The following is a 21,078-nucleotide window of genomic DNA, read 5'->3' as shown; positions in this document are numbered from 1 at the left end:
TGCTCCCAGGGCAAGCACAGCCCCACTCACAGAGACAGGGGGATGGACAAGATGGCACAGAACAGGGGGCCGGGCGGGACAGGCAGGCTGGGCGGAGGAAGCGCCGAGGCTGGGCAGCGGTGTCCTCATGTGGTTTATTACGATTCCATCTCACAAGGCAGGTGGGCGGGTGGCAGTGGCACACGAATGGACTCCAAGCCCCTGACAGACGTCTGCCTCGGGCGCATGCAAACAGTGCAACGTGGTCAAGCGCAAACACGGGGCGACCGAGGCGACACGGGACACGGAACACGGGCACAAGGCTGGGGTGATGGGTCCCTAGAGAGGGGCCTGGTCTCCCCAACCCCAGTGGGCAGGACAGGAAAAATAAGATTCGTACTTCTTGTAAAATGCCCATTTGCTGGGTACTTTCTTTCTCCTTATCTTGAAAAATAATAAAAAATAAACACACGGGAAAAAAATCTCAAAAAAGGAAAGGAATAAAACTCTAAGAAGGCGAGAGATGGGAGGCCAGGAGAAGCCTGACCACGGTAGGGGACATCTGCCTCATGCTCCCCAGCCTCCTCCCTTCCTGGCCCTTCGGTGGGGCTCCCGAAGCCCCACGGGTGAGTCCATGAGAAAAGGTGCCAGGCCTAGGCAGGATCTCTGGGGGGCCAGAGGGGGCGCAGGCTGGGGCAGACGAAAGAGGCCCACGGGCCCGCTGGGCTCAGTTCAGGCTTGGGCCCAGCAAGTGGGGGCACCAGGTCCACAATCTCTCCAGGTTCAGTCCCCGCAGGCCCACGACCTGGGTGGGGCGGGGCGCTGGGGGGCCCAGCGGTCACAGGTGCAGCTCGTGGGTTTTGATGTGCTCGAGCTGCTCCCGGAGCTGCAGGAAGGAGGGCCGCGCGGCGGCATCCAGGTGCCAGCAGTTCTTCATGACCTCGTAGACCGCAGGCGGGCAGCCGTCGGGGGCGTCCATCTTGTAGCCCTTCTCCACCCGAGGGACGACGTCCTTCAGGGGCTGTGGGCAGGTGGGTGGGGTCAGTCCGTGCAGGGCCTGACCCCTCCCCCCAGGGGCCCCGACTCAGTTTCAGGGATCCCCTTCAGACCCGGGCTTCAGAGACAGGCCCAGGAGGCACTTGGAAAGTCCCAAGGGCGGCTCTGCGGCTCAGAACAGAAGGCAGGGCCCAGAATGGCTCCCTCTCCTGCCCAGCCCTCCCTTGCTCCAAAAGCCTCACCATCAGCCCCAGCCATGCCCCGGCCCCAGCACCCGACTCACAATTCTTGGATAAGGCACTCGCCCAAAAGAGTAGATTTCCCAGAGGAGGATTCCGAAACTCCACACATCAGACTTGGTGGAGAATTTCTGCCATGTGGGTGGGGGAAACAGTGTCAGGTCCTGGGAGCTGGGGATTTGGCGGGGGTGGGGGGTGGGGAACCCAGAACCCCCATCCCCCACTCCTCAGGCTCTGGGGAGAGGCCTGTCCCACCTTCTCTCTCAGGGCCTCCGGGGCTGTCCACTTGACTGGCAGCTTGCCCGTGTCCTGGGTGCTGGAGGCCTCCTTGGTGAGGCCGAAGTCGCTGACCTTGGCCACGTTGTCCTCGGACACCAGCACGTTGCGGGCAGCCAGATCCCGGTGCACGAAGTTGTTGCCCTCCAGGTATTCCATGGCCTCGCAGACATCTCTGGGAGAGAGCCAGCCACGCGTCTCCTCAGACGGGGCTCCCGCAGCCGGGCAGGGTCCCCCCCCCAGTGGGTGCTGCTTCACTCACAGTGAGAACTTGAGGAGACAGTCTCCGCCCAGCACCGACCGACCCCTCGACCGCAGATAGTCCACCAGGCTCCCCTGGGGCAGGACAGACAGACCAACCGGCCCCACAGGTCAGACTGGCCCTCCAGCCCTCTGGAATCCCGGGCTGGGGCTGGGTGAACACTTGAGGGAGATACGAGGAGAGGGGAGGAGCGGAGGAAGGGCCCGATATCACTGCTGAATGAGTAGTAGGTTCTACGAGCTGGCCACTGCGCTCAGCAGTTTTCATGCATTCGCCCTTAAACCTCATAAACCTCTAAGGTAAACTCTGATACTATCTCCATTTCACAGATGTGGAAATCGAGGCTTGGCAAGGTACACAACTTGTCACAGGGAATAAATGACGAGTCAGGACAAAAGCTGAGCCCTGCCTGGTGACTTCAGAGTTCAGAGACAGGGGCCCGAGGGAGCAGTGAGGGGCTTGGGACATCTGGAAAGCCCGAGTGCTCGGCGCCAGGACGGGGCCGGGCCCTCAGGGCAGGTGCACACCTTGGCCATGTACTCAGTGACGATGTAGAGCCCGCCTTTCTCTTCCACGATCACGCCCAGAAGCTGTACCAGGTTGCTATGCCGAAGTTGCCTGGGGCAGGAGGGGGGTGATCAGAGCCTGCCAAGCCTCCCCATCTCCTCCCTGTCCCGGGGTGACCTCCGCACCCAGCCTCGGCCCCCAACTCACGTCATGACAGAGGCTTCAGCCAGGAAGGCCTGGGCAGTGGCGTCATTTTTAATGCACTTGACGGCGACTTTGTTCCCTCGGTAATCACCGAGCATCACGTCTGGGGGAAGAGGGCTGGAGGTTGTTCCCTGGACCCTCTGCAGGCCCTTGGCCCTCCCAGGGCTGCCACCCCCTCCCGCTCACCTCCAAACTCCCCCTTCCCAATGGTCTGCAGCAGCTTCAGGTCCTTCATGTTCAGTGCCCAGCCGCCTGGCAGGGGGAGGGGGTGTCAGTGAGGGGTGAAGCCAGAGCGGGCGCACAGCACACACAGCCTGGACCCCGTGTGTGGCGTTCCCTGGAGGTCCCCAAAGCCTCCGGGATGGGGGCAGTGCCAGGGAGCCTGGGTGGGAGGAGGCGGGTAGGCAAGTGAGGACAGGGAGCGGGGATGGCACTCACTGCGGAAGAACTCATCCTGGGCTGCCACTGTGCCCTCCATGACCTTTGGCTTGATGAGCCGCGTACAGAGCCCGTCTGCGTCCGAGGTGTAGTGCTGCGGAGGGCCGGGCAGGTGCTCAGGGCCGGCCCATCGAGCGCCCCCAGCCGCTCACATGCACTTCCGGCTCTAACCGCCAGAGGGCGGCGGAGGCCGAGCCCACCCAGCCGGGACTTGCTTTGGGTTGGGAGGGCTTCTCATTTCCCACCGGGGAAGGATTAGGGAGGCCCCAGACTCAGATCTGTGACCCACTTCCCAGTCACATCCAAGTGCTGGACAGATACCGGGCTGTTGCCACCACGCCGGGCCACGGGCCTCACCAGCATCCCGAGGCGGAGGCAAGCCCTGGCTCAGTCCAGACACCAGGCTCTGGCCAGATGTGCCCAGGACCCTCCCCAGCCACAGGAGGCATCTGCCGCTGGGGCTCCAGGAAGCCAGGTGTGGCTGGCGGAACTGGCTTCAGGAGTTGCAAGGCCACGTGGCCATATCCATGCAGGTGCAGGAGCCCGGGGGGACCCCAGCCGTCAGGGTACAGCTCATGAAGACATGCTTACATACACACACGTGGGCGTGAAGTTCTGAGGGCCTGGAGGGAAGCCTAGTTCTGGGATGAGCCAGACCCAGCTTCTAGTCCTGGCACCTCTAATGTACGGCTGTGTGATCTGAGGCAGGTCCCTTAACCGCTCTGAACCTGTCTCCTGGCCTGTGAAATGGGGACAGTGCCGCTCTCCCTGTGGTGGCACTGTGGGGGTCAGAGGTCAACCCTGGCACAGAGCAGGTGCTTCGTCAAGGCGGGGGGGGGGAAGGGGGGGGGGGGGGGGGGGTGGACACGCAGGCTCCCAGAGGCCAGGAGAGGTGGGACTGTGCCGGAAGGCAGGCCTGGCTCACCTCTACCAGCTGCATAAGGTTCTCGAAGTACACCTCCTCGTCGATGCTGAGCTTGCTGGCGTGGTACATGATGCGGTAGTGCTCGACCTTGCCATCACAGCTCACACACAGCGTGTAGTCCCCGGGGTAGTTGGTGCTCTCCCGCACCAGGAACAGGCCTGTCTCTGGTGGGCACAGAAGCCGCTCCGCCTGCTCCCGTGTGATCTTGCCATGGAACCAGCTGGGGGGAGGCCAGGCCAGGGCTCATGGCGGCTGGAGGGTACTGACCCCCACACGTCTGCCAGGCTCCACTTTCTGCCTGGCACCTCGCCACGGCCCCCACCGGCTCAGCCAGCCATCGGAAGCCCTCATCTTCTGCTTCCCACCCTTCTTCCTTTGGTCCTCCCAGGCCCACCCCCCACCTTTGAGGTCTAGCACCCATGCCCTTCCCCTCACCTCGAAGAGCCTTCACACATTCCAACCCCTACTCTTGCCTCTGTTTTCCTGACTCCTCTAAGGGAACCAGGGCTTCCTGTCCTCCTTCCTCCCCGCACTGGAGACCCCGACTGCTCCTCAGCAGTACTCACGGCATGAGGCTGAGCTTGGTGCCGGCCTTCACGCCCTCCCGCTTCTGGACATAGTTGGCTGGGATGATGCCCTCACGGCCCACCTTGTTCTTGGCTTTGTACCAGTTTGGGTCCTGGGGAGAGGGCAGCCCAGACACACCTTCAGGCCCACCGTTGCCTGCAGGGGAGCCCGGACCCAGCAGGAAAGCCCAGAGGTGGGAGGGGGTAGGTGTGGCCATGTGAGGTCCCCGATTACCTTGGTGACCGCCACAATGGTGAGCACATCTCCTTTGCAGAAGGGAAGGTCCTGCTCGGCTGTGCCGTGGAAGTTGTACTTGGCAATGCATTCTGTACCGGATGGCCAGGCGGCCTGCAGGGCAGGTGACAGGTGGGCAGGTGGAGGCAGCCCGGAGCCCATCTCCACCGACCTGCCCACCCACTCTTGAAGTCAGAGCCTCCTGGCTGGCTTTTGTGAGCCAGGGTGAGATGCCCCCCACCCTTGCCCTGAGACCTCTGGGTGCGTTCCAGACGAGACTCCCCCACTGCCCCCAGATCTGTACTCCCATCTTGAAGGCCCTGGGTCTAACAGTGCACCCTAGAATTTGCCTTTGCTGAAAGTCAGGGTTGGGCCAAGGGGAGCAGATCGATATGAGCCCTTGTTCTCTCTCTTCCACTCAGCACCCCTCCACAGGTGGGGGGAATACTCAACAGCCTTAGACCCCCCGCCCCCACAGTACCTGGATTGCTGACATCTTCTCAGAAGGTCTGGCGTCCCCGGGTCACAGGAAGGCCGCCGTGTCACTTGGTACCATGAGAGCTGCCGGGAGAAGGGCAACACCAAGGAGGGGGTGAGGAGTTGGCTCCCCCCAGTTACTGGGCTCCCATTCCTTCCCCGCAGCAATGTGAACAGGTACCGTAGGCCTCCAGAGCTGGGACTCGGGCCAGGACCATCCACCCTCTCCAGTCCCAGCAGCCTGAGAGTGCTGGATAGGGGGGAGGCAGGAGCATGAAGGCTATGGACCCCCAGGGACAGAGGAGTCCCCAACCCTAGGCCCACGGGGGCCTTCCAGCCCGACCGAATGGCCAACAGAGGCAAAGGAAGCTCTGGGGTGAGCAGCACCAGTGCCACCTGCCCCCCCAGCCCCAGGCCCGGATGTTAGCTATGTGGTCTGTGGGGGAAGGGAGCCCAGGGCTCTGTGAACCCGGGGAAGGTGCAATGTGACTTGGGAAAGTCACTTTTCTCTGTGGGCCTCTGAGTTCCGCTGCCTATAAAAACGTGCCCGGGCAGTATGTCTACAGTCAAATGTACGCCGACCTCACGGCCCAGCCCTCCCACTTCTAGGCACACACCCAAGAGAAAACAGGGCAGCTGTCCGCTGACAGGGCCACGAGAGCACTCGCGCAGCACGATCTGTCGCCCACCTCACGTTGGGGACGGCTCAGATGCCCATCAAGAGTAAGCTGGCTAAACTGTGGTGACTTCACAGAGCTTCACTGCTCAGCAGCGAACGTGAATAAACTGAATAATGAAACCACAGTGATGAATTTCCGAAATGGTATTAACTAAGAAGCCAGACAGAAGAGCACAGGCTGTGTAATCCCATTCACACTGTATGAAGTTCAAAATCTGGCCAAGTCCATGGTGCAGGATGGCAACTGCCCTTGGGAGGGCTCGGTGCCACCGGAAGGGGGCTGAGTTCTCTTTGAGGTACTTCACTGAGCTGCACCCTTATGACTGGGGCACGTTTTGGTGTGGAGGTTTACTTCAATAAAGTTGAGCCCCTCCAAAAAAACCTCCAGCCAACCCACACTACGAGAGCAGCAAGCTGCTCCAGCCTACACACCCAGCCTGGCGCCCCCTCGACCGCTGCTGCCTTCCTGAAGCCCAGAGCCCCCGAGCACCTGTCTCAGGAAGTCACGGGGCTGGGGCTACTGTTCTCTGTTGACAGAGAGGAGACTGAGGCAACTGAGGCTCAGACAGGCCGGGGACTTCTCCATGGTCGCAGGGTGTTAGGAGAAAGCCTCCAGAGTCCTGTTCCCAGGCTCATCTGACAGGATGGACAAGGTCTAGGGCCAGGCAGCAATGCCACCTACCCCAGGCCACACAGTGGGAGGCGACGCTTGAGTGCGTGTGCCCGGGTGTGTGAGGTGAGCAAGGACTACAGGGCTTCCGCGGGTCTCTTGGAGGAGGGAGCCCCAGAGCCGAGCCCTGAAGAGTGGGGAGCTTCGAGACGGGAGGCAAGTGGGAGAAGGTGGCCCGGGTTGGGGTGACAGCCGAGCAAGGGGTTCAGGTAGACAGGGCTGGCCGAGAGCAAAGGGCCCGGCTGCAAGCCCACTGGAGGCGGGTGGGAAGCATACCCTGACCATCCGAGCACCCTACCAGTCTGCTGGCGGGGGCTAGTTTGGAGCGGGGTCCGCCTGGCGTCAACCCTGCAGGTCAGCAGGGGCTTCAAACGCCAAACTGAGGAACCAGGGTCTGCTTCTGGGGGCCTCAGCAGGGAAGTGCGTGGCTGAGGACAGCAGAAGCCAGGGAGAACCGGCACCCCTTCCAGGCCTCGCTCCTGCTTCTGGTCAGGCAGACCTGGCTCTGTTGAGTTTGCAACTCGGAAGAATGACTCAACCCTTCTGAGCCTCAGATCCCTCACCCTGCAAGGTGGGGACAGGCAGGCCCTGCATGCAGGCTGAGACCCCTGGACTAAGAAGATCTGGCGCAGGGCTTGGCATAAACCCCGTCTCTCTCCTCCAGACAAAAAGGCTTCCCTTCCTCCCAGGATACACAGTGCTTCTTGTCGCCAGAGGCCAGCCCGTAGATCTCTGCTGTCAGCACAGGGAGACTGGGGCCCAACAAGGGGGAGCACAGATGCTCACCACACCGCCCCCACCCCATCAAACACATTCACACGTCTGAGTTGGGGCAGGAACCACCTGCTGGGTTCTTGTGGTCCACAAACCGTGGTGAGCGGTGAGCTCTTCTTACCCCCATTTTATAGAAGCAGAAACTGAGGCTCACGAGGTTGAACAACTTGGGTGAAGTCATATAGCTAGTTAGGGGTGATTGCCCAGAACCCGAATGAGGGTTCCACTGGGCTTGGCTGGGTCCCTGACCTTCAGGCCCTTCTGAACAGGGGCTCTGCTAGCTTTCCACAACCCCATGCCTCCCCCTCCCTCCCCAAACTCACCACCACTGCACCACCAGAGCAGGCATGGAGGCTGGGGCACTGTTAGTCACCCCACCCACCCGGCTGTCAGTTTGCAAACACCCCCTTCCCCGCCTGCAGCTGCCGCCACCTCCCCACAGACTTGATGATAATAATACAAATAATAACAGGCCCTGTTTTCTGAGCACTCGTTCTGTGCCAGGCCCTGTCCTTGGCATGCTATGGCTCATCCAATCCTCTAACGACGGAGGCTATTCTTACCCCCATTTTATAGACGAGGTCAAAGAGGCAAGGTGGCCTTGCCTGAGGTTTACACCTCAAGTGAGCATCCCGTCCCACTCAGGTTGTCAGATGCCCGAGCTCCCCGCCCCATGTCCCAAGAGCTGCCATGGGCCGCAGAGAGTGCCGCGGAGGAGAGAAGCAAGCGGGGCCCAGAGGAGGCGCAAGCCCGGCTTCAGTGGTCACGGGGAGGGGGGCTTCCTCGAGGGACTGCGCTCTGACAACCATAGATTCGGAAAGCAGGGGAAGGAGCTGACCCCTCCCCTTTCTTCTACTGGCTAAAACTTCAGGACCTGGTTTCTCCATCTGTACAATGGGTTGGTGATACCCTGCAGCAGCCAGGGCTGCTCTGGAGACTGGAGTGGGCACCTCCCGCACCAGGAGCAGGACCTGCCTTTGCACAGAAATGCTGAGCGTAAGCTGTGGGCTGACAGCCCCTCCCTGGTGAAGTCACGAGCCCTGGGTGGCTCAGCGGTCTCCTTCCTGCAGGCCAGGGGCCAACCCCCTCCAGGCCAGAGAGGAAGAGCCAGAACAGCTGGGAGGGGCTACTGTGACCCTAGGCCTCTAGTCCTGCCTGGGCCAGGCACACCTGGGTCCTTTTGGGGTTATGGGAGCCTACTTTCAGGCCACTTTGGGGAGGCAGTGCGAGAACACTGTTCCTGTTCCTGGCTTTGCCACCAATTTGCTGTGTGTGTGACCTTGGGAAAGTCACTTGACTTTTCTGGGACCCTTGCTGGCTCTCCAGCACCTCAGCCAGCCCTGTGTCCCACCTGCTGTTCCCACCTTCCTGCCTGGCGTTCCTTCTCCACTCCCTCCCTCTTCTCTACCCAAGCAACTTCCTTCCTCTCAACCTCCGGCGCACAGCTGAGGAATTGCTTCTGTTTCACGTGTGCCTACAAAATCCGTCTGTGGCAGCAAGAGATTGGGAAACGATCTTTATGTCCATCGATGAGGGACCAAGTAAATAAACGGCCAGATACCCCTAAGAGGGAATGACAGTTCCAGCGGTGACGGGGCCTGAACAGACCTTTAGGTGCTGACACAGAGCACCCATGTGACAGAGCAAGCAGAAACAGAAGCCAGCTCAAGTCGCTGAAGTTGAAAAGCTTCTGGGGGGAACGAAACAGTGACATGTCTTCCGGGGACCACCCCACAGATTAATCAGAAAGCAGCAGCAGCACCTGCACAATAGGTAGATCTGGCAGATATCTTGTTAACCATGCGATCGAATTAAGCATCACCCATAACGAAAGAAATGACACTGAGTGCCTCCTGCTAGGACGCATGGAGGAGGGCACAGCACCCTCGGGGTGGAATTCCTGCAGAGCCTGTCAACCTGACTCAAATCAGGAAGATGCAATCAAGCACAGCCTTGACAACTGGCCCGGACTCTCGAAGTTAATGTCATAAAAGACAAAACAAATGGGATGCCTGGGTGGCTTAGTTGGTTAAGCGTCTGCCTTCAGCTCAGGTCGTGATCCCAGAATCCTGGGATCAAGCCCCGCATCGGGCTCCTTGCTCAGCAGAGAGCCTGCTTCTCTCTCTCCCTCTGCCTGCCGCTCCCCACTGCTTGTGTGCTCTCTCTGTCAAATAAGTAAATAAAATCTTTTTTAAAAAAAAAAGACAAAACAAATGAACAGAGGCTGGGGAATATTCTCGATTAAACAGGAACACTAGAGACACAGGACACATTAACAAAATGGCATTTACACAAGGTGAGGAGGTGTTAACCAACCTTACTGCGGTAACTGTTTAGCAACACACATACATGAAGTCACCACGCCATACACCTTAAACTCACACAACGTTATATGTCAATTACATCTCCACAAAGCTGGAAAAAAGGGAGAAAGTAACATGACAACAAGATTCAATGAGTGATCCTGAACTGGATTCTGGCTCAGGGGAAAAAAATAGTAGGTATAAAAATCATTTGATGACAGTTGGGAAAATGGAAATGTTAGGTAATATTAGGGAATTTTAACATCAATTTTCTTAAGTGTGATCATGGTACTGTGATTATGTAAGAGGTGCACGCTGAAGTACTGAGAAATGAAAGATATGATGCCTGTAACCAACACTCAAAAAACCAGCAACAAACCCCACATATACACGTCTAGGTATACAAAAGAGGTAAATCAAATGCAGCCAAATGTTAAGACCTGGTGAATCTGGGTAAAGGATATATGGGTATTCATTATACTATTATTTTAGCTTTTTATGATAATTATTATTTTTAAAAATTTTATTTATTCATTTCAAAGAGAGTGAGAGCCACACGAGTAGGGGTAGGGAGAGGGACAAGCAGATTCCCCGCCGAGTGCAGAGCCAGAAGCGGGGCTCGATCTCACAGCCCCGAGATCACAACCTGAGTGGAAATCAAGAGTCCCAACGCTCAACCAACTGGGCCACTCAGGCGCCCCTATTATTATTATTATTAAGTAATCTCTACACCCAACGTGGGGCTCAAACTCACGACCCCGAGATCAAGAGTCCCACGCTCCACCCACAGTGCAGGCCAGGCGCCTTATTTCAGCTTTTCAGTAGGTTTGAAAAACTCCAAATAGGAGGCTATGAAAAAAAATAAGGGGGGGCGCCTGGGTGGCTCAGTCGGTTAAGCGACTGCCTTCGGCTCAGGTCATGATCCTGGAGTCCCGGGATCGAGTCCCGCATCAGGCTCCCTGCTCGGCAGGGAGTCTGCTTCTCTCTCTGACCTTCCTCCCTCTCATGCTCTCTGTCTCTCATTCTCTCTCTCTCAAATAAATAAATAAAATCTTTAAAAAAAAAAAAAAAAAGATAAGGTGCAGGACCTCATCCATGGCATGTTACAAGTTGTGTTTTTCAGGGGACATAAGGGTCATCCCTAACCTCAGAGATGCAGAGATTATCTTTGAAAGACAGAGGAAACTGGCAACACGAGTCGTCTCTGGGATGGGAAGGGGAGGGAGTCAAGTTTAAGGGAAAATTACTTTCCATTGTGTATTTGCTATTTTGTCCTTTTTGATTTTTTTTTTTTGAAAACCGCATGTATCTATTACTAACTTCCCCCTAAAAATAAGATTGAAAATAAATCACTTTTTGACCCCCCCTCCGCCGCCAGGAGCCTTCCTTGGTTCCCCAGCTGTGCCTGCCCAGCTCCAGGACCTCCACAGCGTCTCTCACACACCCCGCGCTCCAGTGAGAACCTCACTGATCCTGGCCTGGGAGCTCTGTGGGGGGAAGGCGGGGGAGCTGACTCATGTCCCCAGCAGGGGCTGAGCCCAGAGTGGCTGCTCAGTAAAGGAGTGCCGAATGAATGAATGAAGCAACAAAGGAAGGAGGAAGCTAGGCCGGCTGCGCCACACCAAGGTCCCCTAACTGACAGGACTGTATTTAACCCCGAAGGGGCAGCAGTGGTCAGCACACCCGCCGAGGACAGGGGACAGGCGGCTTTGGAACTCTGTGAAGTCAGCGCTTCGCTCGGACTTCCTGCCCCAAACCCTGCTCCCAGCAGTCCTTGTGCTGGGGTCCCGGGAACAGGCTGGGCTTTGTGCCCAAGCACTGAGGTCAGTGGCTGCAGCCTCAGGCAGGCCTTTCTTGGTAGCCTGCACTGGCAGGGAGGTGGGAAGAAAGGAGAACTGGGAGCACAAAAACTCCTGGGCTGCCCTTTCCCTGCCCTGGGGGCAGCTGTAGACGCGCCCCCGCCCCCGCCCAGCATGTGCCGAAGGCCAGGGCAGGTCAAGGGGCTCCTGCCCTGCCCCCCTCACCAAAACTCCACTGCCCAATGGGGCGTGGGAGCCTTCAGTAACTGTTTACACCCAGCTAAAAATACCCACTGAAAAGGGAAGTGCACAAGAGACCTGGGGGAACTCGGGGCCATGGCCCCCAGAGACTTTGGTTCTGCCACAGGACCCAGCTGGAGCGTCTGGGGGGCAGGGGCAGCTGCCGGAGCAACAGGAAGGTTCACTATGCCTTCTCATTCTTGGAGCCAGGGTTCCTGGAGCCTTCCTGTGCAACCAGCCCCATGCTGGGCGAGCCAGGATGGACAGGAGGAAAGGACCCATGAGACCCCAAGGGGCTCTAAGAACCCCACTCATCTGTCTCCCTTCTGGGCCCCGCCCAAGGCCACCACCAAAATGCGGCCCTGCTTCTGTCCTCCTGGCTACCAGATAGTCAATCATGGCCAGGGGTGCTCGGTGCCCCCACAGACAAGAGAGACAAGGGCAACCCTGGAAAGTTTCCAGGAAGAAGGGGAGGGGAGCTGGAACCCGGAAGCAATTGGGAGTAGGGGTATGCTAGACCAGGCCAGGATTAAGCTTCCAAAACTGGTATGGAAGAGTTAATTAAGGCAGAAGGTGGCTCAGGGTGGGGATCCACAGAGGCTCTGAAGCAGCCCGGAAGTTCTGACAGGTCACAGGACAGATAACAGGCAAAATTGAGCTTCCAATTTAGGCACGCCCCTTGGAAAGGGCAGTGTGCGCACCTGAGGAGGGCGGGGCGGCCAGCAGTTGGGCTGGTCTGGCAGCAGTATGATCGGCCCCACCTCTGGTTCTGCAAAGGACACTCAGGCTGAGGGCACCACGGTGCCCCTGGCCGCACACCAGGCTGTGGGGCTGGAGGGTGCCTGCTGACCCTGGCAGGCGGCCCAGAGCCCTCAGCATACCCACCGCACACACGTCTCGGGGTCAGGCACTGCAGAATTGGGCACAAGACCCTCCAAGATGCCTAAACGTCTCCGGGGATCAAGAAAGGGCTGGAAGGTTGGCCCCACTTTGGCTCCAGTGTGTGCTGCCTGACCCCCCTCCCCACTCACCCTAGGCCTCCCTCAGTCTTCAGCACCCCTGCCCTAAGGGTAGGAGTGAGTTAATAGCTAAAAAATGTTTAATACGAAATTATAGCAACTCACTGCCTTTTTCCTGCCCCCAGTGGCTCTTGGAACTGGAAATCCCATCTAGTGGTTTGGGAGAGGTAGGGGCTGGAGTTAGAAAAGGCTAATGGGAAGCCACCTCCCCCAGGCACCACTGCGGCTTGAGGCTGACACTCCTGGCCCAGAAAGGTTTCTAATTACCGCTCACGAACCTAATTACCTACATGCACTGGGCAGCAGGGACTTGGGGCTTCCCCAGGGCCCTAACACAGGCCTCTGTCCCCCTGCCCCCCAGCACGGGCTGCAGGCTTTGCATGGTTATTTGCCTACACTTACATACAGCTTCTCAGCACTGACCTCCAACGATGACTTAAAAATCATGAGTGTCCTTGTCCTTTATCCTGAAGTCTCCTATGCACATTACAGGTGGGGGGACTGAGGCCCAGAGGCCCATGAACTGCCTAGAACTTTGGCCCCCAGATTCTTGGTCTCCCCATCTCAGAACTGGGGCCCACAGAACACACAGCTCAAAAGGTAAAGCTATGGGGGCCCAACACAAAGGACTTACGGTCTTGCTACCCACCTGAGGGACAAGGAGGTTATCAACACCCTCCCCTAGCAGGATGGGTAATGAAAATGAAATGAAATGGGCACAAGACCATGGGAAGGAAAGCATGGGAATGACAGCCGACTGACCCAACCCTGTGTTAGTTACTTATTCCTCAAAAACCCCTGTGAGGTTTTACTGTTGATCTCTGTTTGACAGAGGAGGAACCAGGCTTACCCAGCTTCCAAGGGGGTAGAGCAGGGATCTGAACTCAGATCAGTCTAAACTTGGTCAGGAGAAAAGTCCCCAGCCTCTCCCTGGGCAGGACGGATGACACTCCAAAAACAGGCAGCTAGGTGAGAGCCGGCAGCTGAAGGGAGGTCTGCCTAGAGCCTGGCCCTCCTGCTCTGGGAAGCAGAGGTTACACTAGTGTGCCCACTCCTTGCTCGTCTGCCATATTCCGCTTTGCACGAAGAGGCCAAGAGTTTATCCATGGCCATCTAGCAACTACAGAAGCCAGCAACCACAGGGAAGGCAGAAACTCCAAGCAAGGAGCTCAAATGCTTCTTGGTTTTCATGACCTTTCCCCTCCAGGAAGTCCTCCTGGCTGCTCCAGCCTACGCAGATCCCCCAGCTTCTGAGCTCCCACCAGCCCTGCCAGGAAGTCGAACCACAGGCCTCCCCTGACTCCTCTCTGAGTCTGGTCTCTGCTGCCCGGCAGAGGAGCTCTTGGGCTTCCTTCTCCCTTCTCCCCTTCAGTCTCCCTGCGGCAGGGACAGCACAGGATGCCGGCACAGGTCCCCAGGGCCAGCAGAAACTGGGTGCGGGCTGGGCAAGGCTGAGAAGCAGCAGGCAGGGTGGGCAGGTATCAGATGACACCCAGATTTTCACCCAGCCACAGGGCTTCCAACTGTGTGGAGAGCAGCGGGGGTGGGGGTGGGGGTGGCTCTCTTCTGCTTGTTCCTGCAGCTCTGGGCCCTGATCACAGAAGGGGCGGGGGTGGGGGGGCAGGGGGACGGAGGGAAGCTGCGGTCGGAGGCCCAGCACCGCCGGGGCGTGCCTAGCTACTGTGTGATGAGAAGCTCCTTCATCGCAGTACCTCAAAACCAGGAAGAGAAACTGAGCAGGCAGAAAGGACGAACTGGGCTGCGTGGGGCCCTCAGGTCCCTGGACGCCTGCCAAGGGGAGCTCTTGGACAGTGGCTGGACAAAACACTTCCCCATTCTGGGCCTCCGCCTCCCCAGGGGAAAAATGGGATTCTCTCCCTGGTGTGGCCAGTCTGCCCCACTGGTGACGGATAAAAGAGATGCCCCCCATTGGTGGAGGACTCCCGATCCCCCAGTGGGGTTTGGCCTCTCCCGGGAAGCCCCCGGGGGTTTGGCCCCCAAAGCTAGCCTCGCCCTGCTCGCTTCTCCCCTCAGCCACGCAGGGAGCACACTAGCTCTTCCTTCACCAGCTCTTTATTTTTAGGTCTGAATTTGACTTTAATCATTACTTAGCGGATTCTATTTCCAGCCCTCGAATGAAGGGACCCACAGGAGAGGGAGGGAGGGAAGCAGTGCTCCCTGCCCGGCGTGGGGGGCAGCCTGCTCCTCCACCCATCCTGTCCCCAACCAAGGCGGGGGAACCAAGAAACACCCAAAGGGCTTGCCCCAGCCAGGCCAGCATCTTGGAGGGGACCCCACCCTGTGACCTCATCCCAGCCCAAGCTGTGGGACAGGAGGGCAGCTGTAATGCCCACTTCCCCTGCACCAAGACCAGGGAGGAGGGAGACACTCCACAGGCGAACATCTAGCAGCTAGAATCTGAGGTCCTGTGCCCGAAGGATCTCTGCACCGAATGGGCCCCCTGGGGGAGGACCTCCGGCCTAGGTTAGTCCTGGGCTACCCTAGGGTCATCTGGGGCTATGGTCTCTCAGGCCCCAGGAGTGCCAAGTTGAGACTGCTTTCCTCCTACTGCCCGCAGTGCGGCCCCAGGAGGGCACTCCCAGTTACTCTGGCCTCCACAGAAGCAGAACGAGAGGAAGAAAGGGGGTGTCACAGCAGTATGCACTCCGGTCAGACCCATGTACCCCCTGCCGAAGAGGAGCCCGCTACACACAAGACCTCCCCAGTGATTTGTGGACCGCTATGCTCCCTTTCCAACTGCTAGGCCAGAAACCCTCCCCCCACCACCCCCCACACCACTGGGAAAGGGTAGGGCGATGGGGCTGGCATGCCATCCCTGGGTTGGGGCTCAGGATGCCTGGGCTCTTTGCCCAAGTCGTGGTTTTCCCAGGGAAAGTAGGCCTCTGGCTCCACTAGGGAAATCTGGGGTGGCCTAGGAAGTAGCTGAAGCTGGCCTGGGGCAGGAGGCAGCCGGGCTCTCAGAGGAGAGGCCTTGTCCAGTCAGCTCTGGTGCCTGGAGACCAAAGGGGAATGGGGAGGGTCAGGTTCGTGTCCTGGAGCAGCCAATCACATGGTGATGGGGAGGGGAGAAGGCGAGGAGGTGGGACAGGGCACTGGCCAGCGTAGGGCTCCACGGGCCAAGACCAGCCCTCTGCTGGGTGAGCCACCAGCCGACCCTGGCTCAGGCATGATCCCCACACACTGAGGCGGCCCGCCGTGGGTGCTTGCTGAACAACGCCAACCTCTCCTCACAAAGTGCTTACTGAAGGCTAGGGGCGGTGCCAGGTACTTTCTAGTACCTTGGTTAGTTAGTTCGGATTCTTCTCATATTCCCCTCTGGCCCAGGAATGGCCATCCCGTGGTGTACATAAAGGAACCCCATCTCGGAGGTGACCAGCCTGAATGGCGTGGCTGGGCCTGGAACCACATGGGCTGGGTGCCAAGCTGCCCACTCTTTGCCATACACCAGGCTGCTCTGGGGGCCTGTGGTCCCACCCACTGTCACAGTGACAGGTGAAACAGCGAGCCTACTAGTCAGGGGGCTTGGGGGAGCCTGCTGCAGCCGAGCGGTTTGGAATAGGGCGCAGCTTCTCGGAGGCGAAGTTCCCCGGGCAGAGTTCCACCTTGTGTGGGCAACAGGAGAAAATGCTCAGAGACAGAGAACTGAAAGGAAAAAAGGTGTCATGGTGTGCATATTCAAATGACAACAGCAAGGAAGGAAACAAAAATCAGGAAAAGACAGGAAGGGAACTCCAAAATGCAAAGAGTAGCTCCTCTGATGAACAAACTGTGATTCTTGTGTCGTTTTCTACGTTTCCTGTAGCGCTATGTTGTTACTTTCTGCATTAAGAAAGTAACACGCACATAGTTTTCTCCTGAGCTCAGATTTGCTTCCGTGGGACCTGACTGCCCCCCAGATCCGGCCCTGACATCTGGGACATCTTCCACGGGACAGCCTTTCTGATACGGAAGAGCCCGTCAGGCACGTGCGGGGCTCTCCCTACCTTCTCCTTCCTGGACCAAGCACCTCTTTCTCTGGGGACTATGTGTCAAAGCTTCAAAATGCCTCAAAAGATAAGAGCCCGGAACTGGACCCAGGCCGTTCTGCCCGCTGAGGCCTCCTGGCAGCTTGCTCGGGCATCTGCATCACACACTGTGAATCCTGGGCCTCAGCCCCTGCCTGTACTCTGGGCTGCTCCATGGTGGCTCAGCCTCTTGGGGCCAGGTGCCCCCTGCAGCAGCCCTGGAGACGATCATCTGGTCCTTCCTTGCCCCTGACCCAACGCAGAGAGAAGAGCTGCCACTTCTGAGAGGCAGGAAGGCACCAAGCTCACCAGATAAAAAACGCATCTCTGCACCTGCGCTAGCCTAAAGCCAGAGCCTTTCCTACAAAGGCCTTGGGACCCTGGGGTCGCACACATACAGCTCACAGTCAGTATAAAAGCGTCCAACCTTCAGGCCTCAGCCCCAGGCCCCCAGGGTGGAAAGGAAGTTAGGGCCGGGTGTGGGGAGCCTCATAGGCCCACCACATCTGGGTCCCCTCCACAATGCATGTCGGGGTAACTGGAAAAAAACCTCTACATCAAGGGCAGAGTCCTGAGCAGGACAAAACTACCAGCGGCCCCAAGGGGGCCCAGACATAGCTCAACATCCGCCAGGGAACCTCCCACCCTCCAGGGAGCACGAGGATCCTGCCACACTCCCAACCTCCCTCCTGCTGCCTCTGCCCCGTTCCTATGAGGGTCCCACCACGAAAGACACTGGAACCACCAAAGGGTGGGGAGCTTGGAACAGGCACCCTGTGTGTGCCCACTCTGACCACGCTCCTATGCCAAGGCTGTGGAAACAGGGCTCTCACCTTCCCCATGTGGATCCCATCCATGTTCTGAACCCGGCTGCTCCAGTGCTGGCTGGGCCAGACGTGTGGGAGGCCTGGGGCGGGACCGACTACCGGGCTGTTTCAACTCAGCGCCAGGGCCCCACCACACAAGGTGCCCCCTCCCACCACATCCCCTGTCGGTGGGACCCACCGCAGGCACCAAGGGGAAATCCCATGGGCAGTACCAGGGCTGCCTGAGCCCAGACCCAGGCAGAGCTGGGGCCGGAAGCCCTCTGTAGGGAAGCACGTGCTCACCCCACAAGGTCCCTTGGGTCAGGCTGGGGGCCTGGGTCCTCGGTGGGTGAAGGTACCTGCCTGGTTTCCCTCCACCCACAGCAGTGCAGCTCGGCGGAGCACAGGAGGAAAGGATAGAAAGCCTGACTCGGCCAGAGACCTGGGGTAGCAACTCCCCCCTCTGAGCCTCAGTACACTGGTCCTCAAAATGGGAAGGGAGGTGAACCCCTAGTTAAGCTCCAAGGATCTGGTGGCTGGACACGCCTCTTCCTGACACCTGGCCTGGGCCCTGAGGAGTCTGGGAGAATGAAATGACCAGGCTGCCAGGAGATGGGGGCATGGTCCTAATGCCCAGTGTCCCATCCACCCACATAGAGGCCCTGCCCTGTTTCCCCACCCAAGGGTCACAGGTCCCTTGGCTTAGGCCTGCTCTTCTGGGAGGCCAACAGGCTCAACCTCTAGCAAGCTCAAGGGAGGTGGCTGGGCCCTGGGGTTCCTAAGAAGAGCCAGCTGGCTCCTCGGTGGGGGAATGAGGGAGGGTTCAGAACAGGGCAGGCCAGGGACCTGCAGGGAGGGCCTGGGGAGGCAGGGTACGGCCAAGCGTCCATTCTCTAGAGCCCTGGCCTATGCTGCCCCCCTCCCTCCAGGCTCCAGCCAGCCCCAACCCCGGGGTTGGGGGGCAAGGAGGGGACAGACTCGGAGTGGCCTGAGACAAGTCCGCGGGGCTCACAGGGCAGCACCTCCCTGGTGAGGTCCCCTCCCAGTCGGGCTGACAGTGACTCCCGGGAGAATTCGAACCGGAGAGGAGGGGGGTAAGGGACGTGGGGGATGGGGAGTGGACGTAACCGCAGCTGCAACGGAAGCAACAGAAGCGGGACGCGCGACCTCCAACCTCATCCCCTCGGGAAGCATTCGGACGCCCACCTCCTCCAGGCCCTCCAGGCACTCACCTCTCTCGGGGCACTGCGGTCCGGGCCACCTCGCTGCGGGCAGCATCAGCGGCCTGCGGGACGGTCCATGCGGCCAGGGGGGAGGGGAGGGGCGCAGGGGTCCCCGGGGGGTACGGTACAAAGAGGTATTGGTGCGAAAAGAGGGGGAGGAGGGACGGCCAGACAGAGGCAGGGGGGATGGCCGCGCGGCCCGGGTCGGGGAGGGAAGAAAGGCGGGGGAAGGGGGGCGGGAGGGAGTCGGGGGGAGGAAACAATGTAGCAGGCGCAGCCCCGGCAGAGTTCCGCTTCCGAACGCCGCCACCGAGGTTCGAGTTTGGAACGTCGCGCCGGCCGCCGGGGTCTGCCCCGGACGCTGGATCGGGGGCCGCGGACGCTCCCCGCGCTCCACGCCCCGGAGGCTCTGGCGGCCACAGGCTGGCTGGGGCGGGAGGGACGGCTGGCCGGGGGCCGGCCCCGACGGCGGCGCGGCCGGGCGGTCGCCCCGCTCGGACCCCACCCCGGCAGGCCCCCCGGGCAGGGTGCGGGGTGGGGCGGGAGCGGGAGGGCGGCGGTGGTGGCGGCGGCGGCCGAGCTCGGCTTGCCCGGGGCTCCGCTGGGAGGAAGCTCGCAGGCCTGGCGAGAGGAAGCGCGGCCCGGATCCTCCGCCCGCGGCAGCGCGCCTGCGCGAGGGGGCCTGCCCGGCGCGCGGCGGGGCGTGGGCCGGAGGGGTGGCGCCCCCTGCCGGGCGCCGGGGGCACTGCGGGGGGTGTGTCCGCGCCCACGCCCTGCCCCCACCTGCCGGCCCGAGCTGAAGGCTCCCGAAGGTCCCTCCGGGAGGGCCGACCTGGCCGCCGTGGGGCGACCTCCGAGCCTTCTCTGGGCTCCGGTCCCCGATGTAGAAGCGATTGAGGCCGGACCTGGGCCTCTCTCCTCGGATCTATAGTGAAGAGTAGGCCTCATTCGCAGCTACTAGTAAGCATTCATTCACTCCTTCATTCAAACGATTCCTGGCTCTGACAACGTGACAACGTGACACGTTCTGTTCTGAAGTCCGCTAGAAGGGCCACTTCACCTTACTGTCAGGGGGTTCTCAGCAGGATAACCGACAGGCCAACAGACAAGTGCGAAGAAACAACTGATAAAGGTGGAGAGGTGGTGTCCGAGGTCCACAGAAAGCAGGAAAGAGGGGAGGGCTAATGGGAAGGCTTAATAGAACTGGGACCCCAGGTGGGGGAACAGCCTGGACAAAGGCAGGCAATGATGGGAACCCTTGAAGGCTAGGGAACCCTAAATAACTCAGTATGGCTGCAATTTGCAGAGTGGGTTCAGGAGAGTGGTGGCAGATGGGGCCTCTGCAAGCTGCAGGGAGGAGAGATCCAAGGAAGTTGTGGGACTTTCTTGGCTTTATTTTCGGCCTGGAGGCAACGAGATTGTTGGCAGTAGCTGTGTGACCTTCGGAAAGTTACTTAAGCTCTCTGCGCTATGGTTTCCCCATTTGGTAAAATGGGGGAAATAATAGCACCAATTTCTTAAGGTTTTGTGGTGAGGAAATGAGTTAAATAATTTAAAGTGCTTAGTGTGCAGTGTTTGGCACGTGATCAGCCCTCAGTTAAGTACCACTGTTACATATGACAGTTAATGAGGAGCAGGGAAGTGGTCTGCTCTGAGCCACAGGAGCAGACGGTGTGTGTGGCTGTGTGTGCGTGGGGGAGGGGTTAGTGATGGAGGAGAGACCAGACTGGTGTAGGTAGGAGGCGTCAAGGCACTTCTTAGGGACTGGGCCCTGAAGGAGTCGGGGCTGGGTGGGCAGAGAGGAGGGGCACTGTCTGGTGGGGGAAATGAGGCATACTGGCAAAGTCTAGTGTACCCAGACTGAAGGAATGAGAGGGACAGTAATGGGCCCGTGGGAGAGTGAGCTGGAGAGACAGCGTGGCTGAGTGTGCAAAGAGCCTCAAACACCAGGAGCATGAGTTGGGTGTGGCAGTCAGTCAAGCGTTCAACTCTTGATTTCGGCTCAGGTCATGCTCTCACTGTCCTGAGAGCAAGCCCGGGGTTGGGCTCTGTGCTGGGCAGTGGAGCCTGCCTAAGATTCTCTCTCCTTCTCCCTCTGCCCCCCACCCTCCACACGTGCACTCTCTCTCTCTCTCAAAAATTAATTAAAAATAAAAAAGGAGGGAAGTAGTAGTCATACCTCTACCCTTTGAGGAGACATCAAGTCTCAGAGATTGCTATAGTGTAATGGAAAAAAGCACGGACTGGGGGTTCAAATCTCGCAGTTAAATCTCAGCTGGGCCACTGACTAGCTGTGTGACCTTGGGCTAGCTACTTAAGGTCTCTGAGCTCAGTTTCCTCTTTTGTAAGATCAGGCTCAAAATATCCTTCTGCTCATGAGAGATGCTGCAGATTCAGCAAGATAACCACCCTGGGGGTGAGGAGGAGGAGGGTGCT

General features: G+C 59.0%; 1 protein-coding gene across 1 annotated transcript; it reads right to left on the bottom strand.

Moving 5' to 3' along the window:
- Nucleotides 1-115: 115 nt before the first annotated feature.
- On the bottom strand, nt 116-19,271 carry CSK (C-terminal Src kinase). The gene is made up of 13 exons (XM_021693810.1): nt 18,652-19,271; nt 5,109-5,188; nt 4,628-4,741; nt 4,393-4,505; nt 3,827-4,046; nt 2,902-2,995; nt 2,650-2,715; nt 2,467-2,566; nt 2,280-2,370; nt 1,753-1,826; nt 1,470-1,665; nt 1,259-1,345; nt 116-1,000 (listed from the first exon to the last, which is right to left on the bottom strand). The coding sequence occupies exons 2-13, from the start codon at nt 5,121-5,123 to the stop codon at nt 818-820; spliced, it is 1,353 nt and encodes a 450-aa protein (XP_021549485.1). The 5' UTR covers nt 5,124-5,188; nt 18,652-19,271; the 3' UTR covers nt 116-817.
- Between the last annotated feature and the right edge of the window lie 1,807 nt (nt 19,272-21,078).

The sequence above is a fragment of the Neomonachus schauinslandi genome, chromosome 9 (assembly GCF_002201575.2).
Source record: "Neomonachus schauinslandi chromosome 9, ASM220157v2, whole genome shotgun sequence".
Classification (NCBI taxonomy): domain Eukaryota; kingdom Metazoa; phylum Chordata; class Mammalia; order Carnivora; family Phocidae; genus Neomonachus; species Neomonachus schauinslandi.
This window is presented reverse-complemented; position numbering and strand designations above follow the sequence as displayed.

Excerpts from the sequence above, each read along its gene's own strand:
- CSK (XM_021693810.1), bottom strand. Across the intron at positions 2,371-2,466 it reads GCTGAAGCCTCTGTCATGAC|GCAACTTCGGCATAGCAACC; the intron begins GTGAGTTGGGGG and ends CTCCTGCCCCAG. Across the intron at positions 1,346-1,469 it reads CGGAGGCCCTGAGAGAGAAG|AAATTCTCCACCAAGTCTGA; the intron begins GTGGGACAGGCC and ends CCCACATGGCAG.